Raw genomic sequence first — 15,704 nt, 5'->3', positions numbered from 1 at the left:
CAGTTCCCACATTGATATATTTTGACCATTTTTTGCAACGCAAATTCATCAGCTTCAGCTGCAAGCCGTTAATGGTAACAGGTTCCCCTTTTCGCAATTCATAGCGATGTAGAAAGCTCTTCACCATATCCACTGTTTGTATTTTTTATATTTTTTTCTCGAACGCTCGATTACAGCACGTCCATTTTTTACAGTTCAATTAATCGAATGTAATGAAAACTGTTCGGTTTTACTATTATATTTACTTTGATAGAGTGTATTCATGCTTTAAATAACATTTGTATACTGGTTTACATATGCCGATATCGTGCATAAATATTATGCTCCTGCCGCATTTCCATTGGTAGCAAAAATACTTTGTGTGTATTGAGGTCACGGCAGTAAGGACGGGCGCTTTTTATGCGGCATATGTCGACAATAGTGCTACAGAATACAGGCGGACCACTCTGGTGTTGCGAAGCTCACTGAGTTGCGAAAATAGTCATTTAGTGCCATAGTAAATCATTGAATATTTAAAACTCTTCAGATTTTAAATAATCTCAAGAAGATATCGCTAGGCTTAGCAAAGGTTACTATTTCTAGAATTTCTGATAACATAATTAAGAGGTGAGTAATAGCTTCATTGATGGGGAATCACCTTAAGTCTTTTATATTCCAATGTAATTTCGATACAAGCATTAGCGAGCTAAAACCGCAAGGCAAGGTCATTCTGCCTTTAGCTTACTTGTTTCTTATTTTCTACCATTCAATTTACATAAAGCTGGATTTTTACACTACTAAGATTATAATTGATATTATTGATAAAATGTCAAATTATATTCAGAAATATTATCGAAGGTTAAGATTTGAGTAAAATTCCATAATTTTTAATTTCTCCAAGCAAAATTAATCAGTATATATCTCGCTTATTAACAAATGCAGATGGTGCGACACAATCAACCGTGAAGTTTTGCATTTCAATTTATACAAATTTCTCAAAAAAGAATTACCAAAAACTTTTTTTGTGCAAATTAAGCGTAACCACAAGTCGCCATTATAATCTGCTCTCTTTCATTCCACTCAGATTTTGCTTAGAAAAGCGCCAGCAACATACCTTTCTGACTTGCATTGTTATTTACTGCTTGTTTCTTATTTAAAATTGTACTTTTGTGCTGCGTTTCTTGCGTTTCTTTTGTTATACTTTAATTTTTTGCTTTCGAGAACTTTTGCTAACAACTTCTGTCAACTGCGAAATTCATTGCTCGATTGCCGCGCAGAGATTTAAAACTTTCACTTCGCTTGCCACACGAACATAAAGTCTCCGCGGCGTTATCAGCGCAGATAGTGTCTCTGGCAGGCGCATATGTTGGTGCCAACTTCTGTGTGAGCAGACGGCTCATCGACGATTTGTATCTCTCAATGACGGCATTCACTGAAACTTTTACGATACACTTCTTTTCGGCTTAAAATGTGAAACTTGAAAAACTAGTTTGAGAGGAAGTAATTTGTGTTTTGCTGCGTTGCTTATTGTATTGTAGATAATAAAGCATGACCGCTGAATCTTTATTTGAGTTGATGAATAAATATATGCCTTGTTAAAGAATTTACAAAACTTAGTTTGGTGGACTGAACTTAATGCTGAATACAGTTGATAATTAATCCCTGAAGATTAACTCGGTATGATGTAAAATTATGCTACGCCTTAATTTGAATTTATTGGGTGCTATTTAAAATATCTCTACATTACCTCTACTACTATAATGCTAATGACATCATAAAAATTAAATATTAAGTCAAAATTACTGTGGTTGTACAGGGCGTATGAGTGATATCACACTCATAATATTTGCTAATACCATTTGTGAGGGTTTATCTGTATGGTATGTATATATTAATAGGATGTTGCTAAGCTATATTTACCTTTTTACAATAACAAATATCTGTCTAACCAAACTCAAAATTTATCACAATAAACAGCGCTAATTACTCGCATAACCTCAATATCTGTCCCTTACAGTATCTGACAAATATTTAATACATTAGAAAGCCATAAGAGCAATGTCACTAGCAACTATTTGTCAACACTTACCCACATAAAACTGCATATTGATCAGCACAAACAAACACACATATCCAGCTATATTTATCAGCACATCGAACACACATCGAACTTGTGTCTGCTTTCTGTGTCATCCTAGCACATTTGTCCAGTTAAGAGACTGCGCTGAGTGTGTTAGATTTACATATATCATCCGCAGTGTTTTTCATGTTGTCTTGTTGTGACTTGTTTCAACTCGTTTCTCTTTATTTTCATCTTTGTTTTCGCAGTTTACTTTTTTTATTTACTTACTCCGGTTTATTCAGCTAATTTTGTCAAGCAACTGAGCGCACATACACAAATCGTGATCAAATAAGCGAAGAACGTGCAGTGCTTTAACAAGTTGACTGATTGATGTGTCAATACCATCAAGTGCCATACTGCAACGTATTGGCATCGTGTTTATATGTATATACAGAATATACTTTTGTAGAAATGAAAACTCATATGCGTGGCTGTGCAAACACTGGTGGAAGTCAGTGTTTTCTCTTTCAATAAAAATAAAATAAAACGTTGACAATCAGCTAAAAGAGTTGGAAATGCGAGTAAGGTAAGACATAAACAAAGAAGAGGCAAACGACTTTAATAAATAACTTTTGGACTTTGATCAGAAAATTACTAATATGAGCTAATAATAAAGGTTTAAGAAAAATTATAGCTGGTGTCCTAAAGCTAACATAAGATTTGAATTAAATAGAAAAAGCATTTCTTAATCTTTCGATTTTAATTTTTTATTGAAGCATAAGGTACATAGGATTGGGTTATTTTTGAATAAAATTTCGGAAAAATGCACTCGTTTGACGAAGTTTTCATTGCGCTTAGCAAGTTTCTGGAATTCATCGGAGTGCTGGGCCTTTGCAAAAATGTATGATAAAGCTAAAAGCCCGATGAACCTTTGGTCACGCTGCAATCCTCAAACAATTTCTATTCCATTCTATTGTCGAAATTTCCATTACTATTCTGCATAAATGTGGCTGAATTTCATTAATACAACGTTGAATCTCCTTCTTTAATGCAGGCTTTTTGCTATAGACCTCTGGTTTTAAATAACCCCATTAAAAATATAATAGTGTTAAATAAATAATACAATCTAGGATTCCAATTCCGATTGCTAAAGCAAGCGACTACACGATCTAGCACTGTCTCATACATCGTTTTCGTCTCCTCTATTCTGCGGATTGACGGAGTGTCGTTAAATTATCGACCGTAAACTACCACCGATTGTGGTTTTTAGTTTTTCCCTCGTATTTGCAAAGCGAAGACAATAAAATAATACATATTCAGAGTCTTCTATATAATCTGTACATGTCGGACAGTTCGAACTAATGTCATTTTGGAATCTGTAAAGGTAGCTTCTAAAGCACCCATGTTCACTAAGCATTTGTGTCAGATGAAGATCCAGGTCGCTTTGTCGTCTGTCTATCCACGAGTGGATGTCGGGGAATAAGGCTGTGGGTCCAGCACCCTTTGGATGAAGTTTGTCACCGTTGCTGTCACATTTTGGTCTCTTGTTCCTTTCCACTGTTTTTTCCGGCACTATTTTTGTACTGCATGTCAATGGGTAATACACTGGCTAAAACTTCAGCAGCTTCAGTTGATATAGCCCGGAAAGTACTCTTAAGTGTTCTTTAAGTTTTAATTTCAAGTCCAATATTACTCCCAGAGGCTTCAGCTGCGGCTGTGAAGTAGTCTCGCACTCCCCTATGGTGAGCTCTTTTCGTTATTCCACCTTTCTGGTGCTTATGTTATGAGTAAATCTTCTGTTTTATGTTCAATCAGTTCAAGAATCACAGAAGAGAATCATTCACGTAGACGATTTAAGCATTTATTGCATTTGTTTCTAAGGTTGAATAATTATTTAGCCACTGCTAGCACTATGTTATTAGTTTCATGTCTTTTGGTTGCTGTTTTCTTAGCATCCCGTAATATATGAGGTTCCATAATAGTGGGCCTAATACTGAGAATTGGGGTACACCACTCGAGATAGAGTAGCTCTTGATGCCTTCTCACATATCAAAAATTAGACTTCCATTTTAAAATAACTCGTTATAAAGTTTATGAAGTATTCAGGGGCTTCGTATTATATCCAGGGCTTTCCTTATGTGTGTTCATATTGTCATGTTGAACGCCTTCACCCTGACATCCAGTCATCCAGGGTAATCAGCGCGAAGTACCTTTTTGTGCCAGCTTTCTATCTTTTGCCACTTACTGCATATTTCTTAGTTTCGTTGACTTCTGGATATATATATATATATATATATATATATATATATAATTGATATCTTTTTATATAATGTCGTATTGTCTCTCCGATAATCCGTCGACTTCGTGGATTGCTAACTCCGAGCGGATTCGTTTTATATTTTCGTATCATTGTGACAAGCATACGCAGAGGTCGGTACGCTGAAGTTCTTCAGGCAGGTTTTTTTGGGTTTTAGAGAAGAACCAAATGCTGTACTTCCCACGAGCCGAATGTTCATAAAATTTGGCACAGATTTTTATCAAAGGCATCGCTATAACTTTCAGAGAAATCCCTTCGATCGGAACAGTATAGTATATAGCTGTCATACAACTGAACGACCAAATTCAGGAACTTGAATAGAAAACTTCATTATTTGACAATACATCTTCATGAAATTTGCCAAAGATTATTGCGCTAGGCAAAAGTACGATCTCTGAAGAAATTTTTAGACAGAAATGCTATGGCCTGTAGTTGCTATAGAAATCGATCGCTCAAAATCAAGTGTTTTATGGAATCTTTTGAATTTGTAAAGCGTATAAAGGAAGTTAGCGTTTCCACTGGTCTGATTGATAGATTTTCCAAAATTTTTTCAAAAATATTTTTAAAAAATTTTCTTCAACGAACCAGCATTTTAAGCTTTCCAAGTTAGATCGTTCTTGAGATCGACGTTTTAGAACTCTCAATATAAAATAAAATCGGTGAAACAATTCATCAATAATTCTATTCAATATATAAAATACAATATTCTGTATGTATGTGTATATGTAATTGCGGATAATATTGTGCAATTAAATACAATGCAATGCAGCCAATAACATGACTGTGATTTAGAATGCGCTGACAATGCACATATATATGTACTTATGCTTGTGGAAAGCAAAGTAAAACTCAAATACCACAAAGCGCAGTGCGTGCGGCATGCCACATAACTGTTAAAAGTGATATACAAATATAAATACATAGTATATATATATGTATAGCCTCTCTGCGGATTTAAGCACAGTTAAACATCTCTGTCTATATATACATACATACATATATATAGTAGTGAGGAATACATATTGCACGCATTTACATAAATGTGTTTGCTATCAAATGCACACTTAGCTTCATGCGCACACACTTACAAACTCCAAAATGCGGCACGAGCGCACTGCATGCAACATTTGACTACTCAATCTGTGCTTTGCAGCGTTCGCATTGGGGAATTTTTCGTGCAATGATATTTGCTTTGGCAGGATCTGTTTGCATTTAACAGAGTCTCCAGTGTATCCAACTGTTGTACATATGTGCTACATATACATATGTATATACAACAATGATAGCCATATCATTTCAATAATTTATGGTTGCTGCGCGTCGCTCGGTTAAGCGGAGGCGCCACCACTGTAGCTCATGTGTGTTTACTGACATGGTTTCCACAGTTATTGTCGCTGTTGCTTTTTGTTGCAGGCTTTCACTGTTAGCTTTCCGGTTGTCTTAATTATGATGCATTATTGTGATTTATTTATAACCTCGTAACAGTACCATTTTACAAACGCAATAGAGTGCACATATGTACATTCATGTGACTGTATACATATAGATATAGGCACAGTACATATGTGATATTTTATATGTATAACGAATGCGTCATTTGCCGCCATTCAACTAATTGCACTTACACGTTTCGTGCATTAGAGAGGTGTGCACATAAAGAATCTGAGCATGAGTACAAACATACATAAATATGAATACAGAAACGTTACTGACATGGCTAACTCGCTTATAAGCGAAGAAAAAGATCAATTTTATTATTAAAGAAAGTAATTTACTAAAATTAAAGAAATATTTATAAAGTACTAACATGTAACGTACATGGTAACGTACACTATCGGAGCTGCAACTGCCAAATTCGATGCGAAGGGTAGGAGTGATGCATATCAGGTAATATGATTAGAAATTTCAGGCAAGTAAGAGTTTGCCCAAGATTAGTTCCTGCCTTGTTATCTGAAGAACTTGCTCCCTTCGGTTTTTTTGCACTCATTTAATCCTTTTTTCGTTATTTTTGCTGATCTGGTTCATATTATGAGCCCATGATTGTAGGAGTAAGTGTGATTGCTTCCGCATAGCTCCAGCTAAGCAAGATTAGGCTATCTTATTACCGATTATCCGGCAGCTTGGTTTGAGACTTGGCTACAGCCAGGTTGATCCTCAACGCGGTCGCATGACACTTTCATCCAGCGTTTTCTGTATCCTCAACCAAATGAGACTCCCCAGCGGCACTATCGAGGAGCAATGAACACCCAGATTAAAAGACTGATCTTAGCTACATAGATACCTCCCAACTGCAACAAGGGCGGACTGTTATCAGCCCATCTCCGTCTTCATCGTGCTGGTATTTATAACCAGTGGACAGCGGCAGAAAAGTCCATTGTATAATTATTACCGACCATATGGCAATATTGCTTACGAATCGGTTCAGAATTTGAAGTCATTATAGCACTCGTGACGGCCATCAGAACCTTCTTCGATTCAGCTTTTACATCCTCAATTGAGTGTCCTCGGCGTAGTCACGTGAATTTGCTGAATAGCCTGAAGTTACACGAAGGTAATTCAGGCGAATGCGGTGCTTACGGCTCAATATTAGTTGAAACTGTGGTAAAATGAAATGAAGGAATAAGTAGAATAAATATTTTGACAAAATAGCGGTTTCTCAAAAAAAATCGTTTTTTACCAAAATTTCGTCCTTAAATTGTTTATAAAAAAAAAAAAATTTTGGGGAAAAAAATCTTCGTTTAATTACTAAAGAATAAATTTACTAAACGTTTTGAGACTAATCGGTTCTAATATTTGTACGTTAAGAAAATAAAATAAAAAAATCGATTTTTTGAAAATTCTAACTCTATATAATCTCTTAAATAATTTGAATGATTTTTTGTAATGTCCGCTTGGCAAAATATAAAATTAGGCGTAACACTTCTTAACCATCAAAAATTTTCATGACACACAATAAAAATATCGACAGAATATGTAGTTGCAATTGGCCTTCTCAGTTCTTGAACTTGCATAAAGAAAGGCTTCTAAGGACTGCTTAGAGCTCTCACTGTTTCCTTTATACCCAGTAGTTTTACCTCTATAGTCGACTTTGTACTATACACATCGGAGATACATCAAAATATATAAGTCAACCGAAAAGAAGACTTAAAGTCCTTATCTTCGCTAAACAATAATTTTTGGTAAGGTTCACACTCATCTTAAAGGAATGATGTTATTCATAATTAGGTTACAATATATTTATACATATATAAATATAATGTTATAAGTCCACGTTAGTTTTTGCTTCAAACTAAAGAAGTTTTTTCACTTATTTTAATTTAGCAAGCCCATTTTTAAATTTCCCACCATTCTACTAAAAAAATAGGTTTTCATATTTTCATATTTTTTAGAATTTTTTTGAAAATCTTTCGGAAATAATTCGCTACCTGTTACGCCTAACCTATATTTTTCCTTCGATATAAATTGGAAATTGAATTTGGAGCACTTTACTCACATTTTATTTGTATTTGTGCATTTGTATGACTATTTATAGTTTTTTTTTTCATTGTTGTGAATATGTAAATTTAATTTTTTCATAGTTTTATAGTTGGCTAGTTACAGCAGCTGTTAACATAACGGATTTCGTTATTTCTGAAATTTGAGGTTATTAATTTAACATATTCGATAAATATGCGCTTGATTTCGTTTTTGCTTTTGGAGTCGAAAATGAACAAGAAATTTTTGTGATCGATGTATCGAAAATATGCACGTTATCCGAATACAAATTAAAACAAGATGCAAAATAAAAACATAAAATCAAATAATAAAGTGAATATTCAAATGTTAAAATAAAAATGATAAGCAGAAAAAATATAAATGCAGTATTTACCTATATCACCATAAATATCGTATACCAATTGTACATATATTATATGTTTATGTCTCTCAGTTCCTATTTTTACATTTTAATAAAAATCGAGTTCAAGATACGCTGACAGACTTTCATAATAAACCAACGCCACACCACCCAAAATCTACAAGAGACAATCGATTTCAACTGAAGGGCATAAGATAGTATTTGCAAATTATATTTGAAACTACGAAAAAGATTTATCCGTCACTATTGTACAGCGCTGACTACAGGCAAAGTTATAATGTGAAAATTTGCAATGCAAACGAAAACGAAAATCTTTCCCATCTCGGGCTATTTGACTTATGAATTAATTTTTAAGCTTTTTGCTGGCAACGTCCAAGTTTTCAACAAACAGGATATTGAGTAAAGCAAATGAAAGTTGAAGCAGAACTTTGGTTACTGTTATAGTTCAAGTATGTATGTATGCGCCAAGCGAATACATGTGTTGCAAGGATGCTGTGGTGAGTTTATAGATAAAGTATGTGTTTAAAGAGGGGTTTGTTTGACTTTCAGCAGACTATGAATAATGATGACTGCACTGAATTCTAAAAATTTTTAAAGTGCATATATACACATACTTTTTAAATAAAGCCGAGGAGTTTTTAAAATTAAAAAACTTGGTTAGAGCCATTCATTACTAGATATCTATTATGAAAATTTGATTAATACAACTTCTTATTTCAATTTATATATATGGATAGAATATTCGATTTATTTCAATTCAAATAGTCCGTTGCACAATTCTTTTTTTTAATTTAGGTTAGTTAAGGAAAATATTATGCCACAATCATAAATCATAAATTTTGCCTTTTCTCTAACTGAAATATGCAGATATGTAGATAAATGTATTTTAAAAATTTTTGTATACTTGTACATATATGCATGTGTACATTTTTATGAATATGTTGCCTTTTGGGAATAACTTTAGTGTGTTCTTTATATGCCAGGAGTTGGCTTTTCGATGCTTAACTTTGCCTTCAAATGTGACTCTTATTGGCAGCTTTGCATTACTAGTATATAAAGTGAATAAGTATTATTTATGCATACATAAATATGCATGTACACTTGTATGTGTTCAACTATCGTCTGTTTGCACGTATGTATTTTATGTCTAAACATTTCAAACTAATGGCGCCCATAAATCAGTTGGCACACACACACACATGGCTGAAAGTTGAACCAGATTACATACTTGCTCAAACAAACTAACATACAGACGCCAAAAGTTGCAGGCATATGTGTAGTTAAAAGGGCATAAATCCGGGGCATAGTAAAGAAGGAAGCACGGCCTGTAGGAATTTGAATGACGTAATGTAATGAGTAAATATTTGTTTCCTATAAACTTTTGGGTACACTCGTAATAGATTTTTTGTTGGTTCATTATATGATATTTATTATATGTGATGGATCTATCTTTAGTACAAAATGTGTCAAAATATTACAAATTGTTTTAATGTTAAAAACTTTTGCATTTACAAAACAATGTATTTTTTCTAACTTTTCGAGAAGTTATTGATTAGAAAAATGTGTATAATTTTTATCTCGTTACATTTAAGTTATTTGTTTTTAATTAATGTATACTGTATTTAATATATGTATATTCACATTAGGTACATAACTTCGCTAAATACTAAATCTGCGCTTAATTGTAGGCAACACTTTGCCATTAACAATTTTGTTGCCTATATTTAGGAGGATTTTGCAAAAGTCAGGTGGTTACGGTAGTTTCGTACTATAGCTTAACTTCGCTACTATATAAAGCCTAGATAGGATGCCAAATTTCGGTATACATGTAGATCACTTCTCAGCTGGAATCAAATGCCTTAAAACCAATGTATTTTTCCATCATGTCCTGTGAAAACATAAATACAAATTTATACTTTTCAGCGGATACAATCAAGCACTTAAACGCAGGTGTTCCATTTTTGAAATGTAAGCGAGAATTAAGGGATCGGCGAGGGCCACGCTTACAACAATATTTATATTTTTATATGTACTATATACATATATTTATACATACATATACAAATGTATATATGCGTATTTCTGGTTTACGGCTGTAACTTTAAACTTTTATTGTTTTCACTCGCAACCTTTTGTTTTATGCTTTTCATTCTGTTTTCCGGCTCTGCGCGGCGCAAAATGCATTTTATGGGCAAACGCCATGTTGGCGAAACATATTGGCGCACAATTCGATAATATTTTGGTAGCGCACAAAACGGCTCTAACTATACGGCGGTTGGTGAGTTATTGTTATTTAGGTGCAGCACGAAGGCGGTGAATCGGCTGTCAATTGTATTTCGCTGCTTTGGCCAGCCAAAATCCCATGTTTAACTGGCAGCTGCCATTCGCAATTGAAAATCGTTTGAAAATAGATTTCTCTGTAAATGGAATGCATTTAAAGGAAATAATATTTATTTTGTATGAAATAAACAATACATAAGCAATACGAATACATTTGTTCTGAATTGCCAGGAAATATAAATAGAAATCCACCACATAATATGCATCATCGAAATATTATTGAAAATAAATTAAATTATTACGGAATTTTCTTGTACTTTCCACCCTTCTTTAAATGCTGTAATAACTTCATCTCAATTTAGTTTCTCTATTTAAATTCAATCATGAATTTATTACGCACAAATAAATTACTTTTCGATTTTTCGCTCAATTTAATATTTAAACTTTGAGCATTACCTTCACTGTAATCCCTCTTCGCTTCACGCAAATCCTTTTCAATGATGCTTGCGCTATCTAAAAGACACCTTTCAGGTGTCGAAAAGTGATTTGCTTGTTTGTAGGTGTGCTTCGAAATGCGCTGTAATAGATATGTATATTTATTTTGGATTAAATCCGCCTAATACCACTCAAGGCAATCAGCAACCAGTTAAATGCAATGAAGAAGTATTTCAGTGCTATTTAAATATATACACGCTATATGTTTATAAATTTAAATAGAAGAAAATTCTACTGAATTGGCCAAAGTTACCCGAATTACCATATCAAAATAGATTGTGTCAGTGGGCGTGTGAAATGTCTTTGCACCCAAATAAAGTCAACGAAAAAAAAACCAAATATATTTTTGTATAACACAAATGTGTGTGTGTGTATGTGTGACTATAAATAGCTTGTTTTTTCAGCGTGTGAACTAAAGCACCTGGCAGGTGTGTAGTAAGTGGCGAAATCAACTGTTATTGCTAGAAGAACGGAAAGCCATATCGTTAAGCGTTGCGTATACGCAACATTTTCCCCTAATATATTATTCAAGCATTTCATGTTAAATTCGTGCAAAGAACTACTCAGCGAGTAAGTAGTTTAGCAATATATGTTAAACGTAAATAAAGACAAATAATCGTTTCGCAATAAAAAATAACAACATTGAAAATAAATGTTTGCAAATAATAACGATGGTGAAAGTGGCAGAGACAAAAATAAATAGAAGCAAGAAAAAACATGAGCTTCGATTGCAGCGATGCTATAATACCATTCACAGATCAAATCTGTTTGCATAAGATGGTACAAAGCTATCTTTATATTGATTTTGCACGGTCAGTTTATATGGTAGCTACATATATGTTATAGTGGTCCGATTTGATCAATGTATTCCAAGATTGTAACGACACTTTTGACAAAAATCCATGCCAAATTTCGCAAAGATATCTCGACAAATAAAAAGAGTTTTCTATGCAAGAACTTGAGTTTGATTGGTACAGATAGATGGAAGTGACTAAATCGACACAGCTCGTCATGTTGTTTGCTTACAAATTTCTAGGTATTATAAACTTAATATACCCTGTTTAGGGTATAACAAACAGAACTGTTTACTATGTGACTTTCCAGCCAGTACGCGTTGTAGCTTACTCTAATATTGGCTGGTTGGCGTCAGCCAGCTGCGTGTGACACATTCAAAATATATGTAAGCGTCATATTGTCTAGACGCATGGCGCCAACGCGGGTGGCTGTCGATGCTGCATATGCGAGTGCTCTCTACATTTATTGCTTTGCCGCTATTTAAAGTTTTCTGATGCCGCAATCGCTATGTCAAAAGCAAATAAGAGGAACGCTGAATATACTATATACCCACATACAAGTACATACATATGTGTACAATATGTATGTGCTTATGTGGTAATATTTGAATTTAAATGTATGAATGAAGCTCAATGAAGTTTAGTTGCATATAATATATGTATATCTGTAACCGTTTGGTAATAATATTTGTCGCATCTCTTTATTTTCTTTTCCTTTACTTCGCTTCGCTTATTTTCTTGTAGCTAAGACTAGATAATTTTAAATTACAATCAAGCATATACTATATAAATATCTACATATATACATACATATGTATTCATAAATGATGTCCTACATATGATTGTTGACTTTAACGAATATAGAATATACTTTAATATTAATTTGTTTAGATGTTATGATGAAGATCCAAATCGAATTAATTATTTTTATACTTGAATATGGTTATTTTGCTATAAAGGAACCTCTTCTTATATTAGGTAGGTGTGTTCGCTAAATGAATGATAAAAACCCCTAAAAGTAGGCAACTATGGACTGTCTAGTCTTATAGGTGTTGATATTTTGTTAAACCGGCGTTGCCTACGCATAAGGAGCTATTCTAGCATGAGGGCATTAATTTCAGGTATTTTTTGAAGTGTCGCAAAAAAAATCAATTAATATTTTTACTATCTTTTTCCGTTATTAGTTCTTTTGTGACACTTTAAGAACTCAGAAAAAGAAAATTGTAATCTAGAATGATGTCGCAATAATTGAAAAAGATTTGAAAAATTTCACCAATGGGACTTCCTGAAAAAAAAACAATTCCTGTAATACTTCTTTTTACTGTTTCGATTTAAAACAAAAAAAAAAGTAAAAATTTAAATTTGGGTATATGGATAGTTCCAGAAATAGACAATTCGAAAGAAGACTCTCCAAAAATTTCAATTAAATCTGTCTTGAAGAACCTGAGAAATCATTGGAATCGTGGCAATCGTGACTATCGTTTTGAAAAAAAGTAGTTTTCGAGTTTTAAAGTTTCTGTTCCATCCAAACCAGTTTAGATACGAGGTCAGCAGAATACCTATATCTCTGAAAATAATTTGTATTTTGAAAAATCCTCTTGTAGAACTATTTTTGAATACCTAAACTTTGAAATTATGGAGTAACCGATTTTTTTATTCAATAGCGTTTAATTATTCCTTAAATGTTGGAGTTCTTACTCGGATTTACTGAAACGCTCATTCAAGCCTGAAACGCAATTTTCGTCCGCTTTAGCGCAAATTTTAACGTTTTTCGAATTTATTTTCATCACGTTGCAGCAATCGTCACCAACTTTGACTTAGTATATCCTCAGTCAATCTCTCTCATCCATATTTTCATAATATATTCCTTCCTTAAATTTTTACAGTTTTACTTTTCATTCACAACTATCTTGTATGTTTCACTCTTCTTTATCATTTCTGTCTATCTCAATATGCTTGTTAGCGCAGAAAATTGCATAGAACGACATGGAGTTGGCTATTCAGACGGCAAATGATTGTCAGTTAACCGAGTTTCGCACAAATCCCATGTGACATATTCCTATCCGTTCATCTCGTCAACTAAATTCCGGCTCACACTCGCACAGTAACACCATACTTCAGTTGATTTATTGATTTTACATTGAAGATAACTTGAATTTCTTCGTCAAATATTGCTTGAAATGTGCAGAATGCATTGTTTGGCGATTGTGGAGCAAAACTAGAACGGAACAGCGTGATTTTTAAGAAATTTTGAGAAAAGTATATTGGAAAACGTTTCAGAAAAATATATGATACATGGAGCTTTTCGAATTTTAGGTGATAAAAATAGTTTGTTGAATATATCTAAGTAATTTTTTAATAAATTTCTCGTCTTGGAACCGTTTTGAATTGAAAAAAATTACTGTAAAATGAACGTTAACCCTTGCTTGCTTTATGTTGCCTGTATTCGCGTTACATTTGAAGGAAAATTACTTCAAAATGAACTTTCAACACATACTCACTTCTTTCTCTATTATTTTCTTACAGAACTCATCGACAGCACTTCTCATCGTGTGAACGCAACGAGCATCTTCCTTGAGAATATTGTTTCGAAATATCCACCAATTAAACAGCAGCAACAACAACTACAATATTAGAGGCAACAACAAAGTAGTAGTACACCATTGGAAGTAGTCAAAGAGTAGCAATTTTTAGGTCAATAAATTGAGACAGTAACAACAACAGGCGTCTATTAGGAACTACCAGAGGTATTTACGTAAGAAGCAAAAGTTAAAAGGAAGCACAATGGCAGCATTCATAGCGAAACAAATGGTTGGCAACCAGCTAAGCGCCGTTAAAGGTAAGCAGAAATTGAAATTTTATTTAGTTTTGAGAATACTTGAGTGTGTGGGTATTTTGATGCGAAAGTGTTTTGAACCTTGTGAAATTATATTTATAGAAGTAAAAGAAGGTCCAACAGTTGTTAAAGGAGGTGATATAGATAAACGTAGTTCAAGTTGCTTTAAATCTGAGGGAAGGCTTTGGTTTATTTTTTTATATATTGTTATGACGACTAATGAGTACATAAACACTAATGACGAAGCCAAATTTGAAATCTTGTGTAGGTTAGGTTAGGTTAGGTTAAACTGGTAGGCCAATTAGCCACGCATAGACCAGTTTTGGTCCTTTGCGATACCCAATAGAGTTCAGTTTCTAGGTCCAAGAAAAGTAGTCATCCTTTGGGATGCCAGCGCTTGACGCGAATTTTAACAGATTCTGCGGCCTCACTGTCCGTACCTCCCCCAGTGAATCATACCATGGGGACCCCAGGTGCTTAAAGCGTAGTCTTGCCAGTGCGGGACAATTGTAAAAGAGATGCTCCGTTGTTTCCCTGGTGCCTTACTCTAAACATTTCCTGCAGGCTTCTGCATCAGTCAGCCCCATTCTGCGGTTGTGTGCCGCCACCAGACAGTGGCCAGTTAGTATTCCGTCCATGTTCCTACAGTCTCTTCTATCGAGTGCCAATAGGAGTTTTGTATACGTCCGATCTCTTGTTTTGCACATGACATTCTGCGTTCGTGTTTGGTTTTCTTTACCATTGCTTCTGTCGAGATCGTCGTATAGACAATGCATGGGTTTCCCAATATTTATCACGTTTTCGAATGCTAGCCGTATACCATTATTGGAAATCTCGTCCACTATTTCATTGCCCTTCATGCCTTTGTGGCCTGGAACCCAGTCAAAGTGATGTTGCTAACTTCTTTGAAACACTGCTGCCCTGCTTTCCAAGACACTTCAGGCCCATTCGCGATACAAGGTTATACTGCCTTGATTGCTGCTTGGCTGTCTACGTAGATGTTGAGTCTGAGAGGCCAGCTTTGCGGCTTTCGGAACAGAAAAGACAACAGGTTGAAATATACTGCAGTGATCTGGCAACACTGG

General features: G+C 34.2%; 1 protein-coding gene across 9 annotated transcripts in view; it reads left to right on the top strand.

Moving 5' to 3' along the window:
* LOC126766257 (complexin) overlaps positions 1 to 15,704 on the top strand; it is a 364,713-nt gene that overhangs the window by 126,900 nt on the left and 222,109 nt on the right. For all 9 annotated transcript variants that reach the window (XM_050484139.1, XM_050484136.1, XM_050484133.1 and 6 more), the window contains exon 4: positions 14,310 to 14,622. In XM_050484139.1, the coding sequence (XP_050340096.1) occupies positions 14,568 to 14,622 (55 nt within the window). In that variant the 5' untranslated portion in view covers positions 14,310 to 14,567. The remainder of the gene's footprint in view (positions 1 to 14,309; positions 14,623 to 15,704) is intronic.

Source organism: Bactrocera neohumeralis, chromosome 2 (genome assembly GCF_024586455.1).
Source record: "Bactrocera neohumeralis isolate Rockhampton chromosome 2, APGP_CSIRO_Bneo_wtdbg2-racon-allhic-juicebox.fasta_v2, whole genome shotgun sequence".
Lineage (NCBI taxonomy): Eukaryota > Metazoa > Arthropoda > Insecta > Diptera > Tephritidae > Bactrocera > Bactrocera neohumeralis.
Note: the sequence above shows the minus strand (reverse complement) of the source record. Positions and strands in the feature narration are given on the sequence as shown.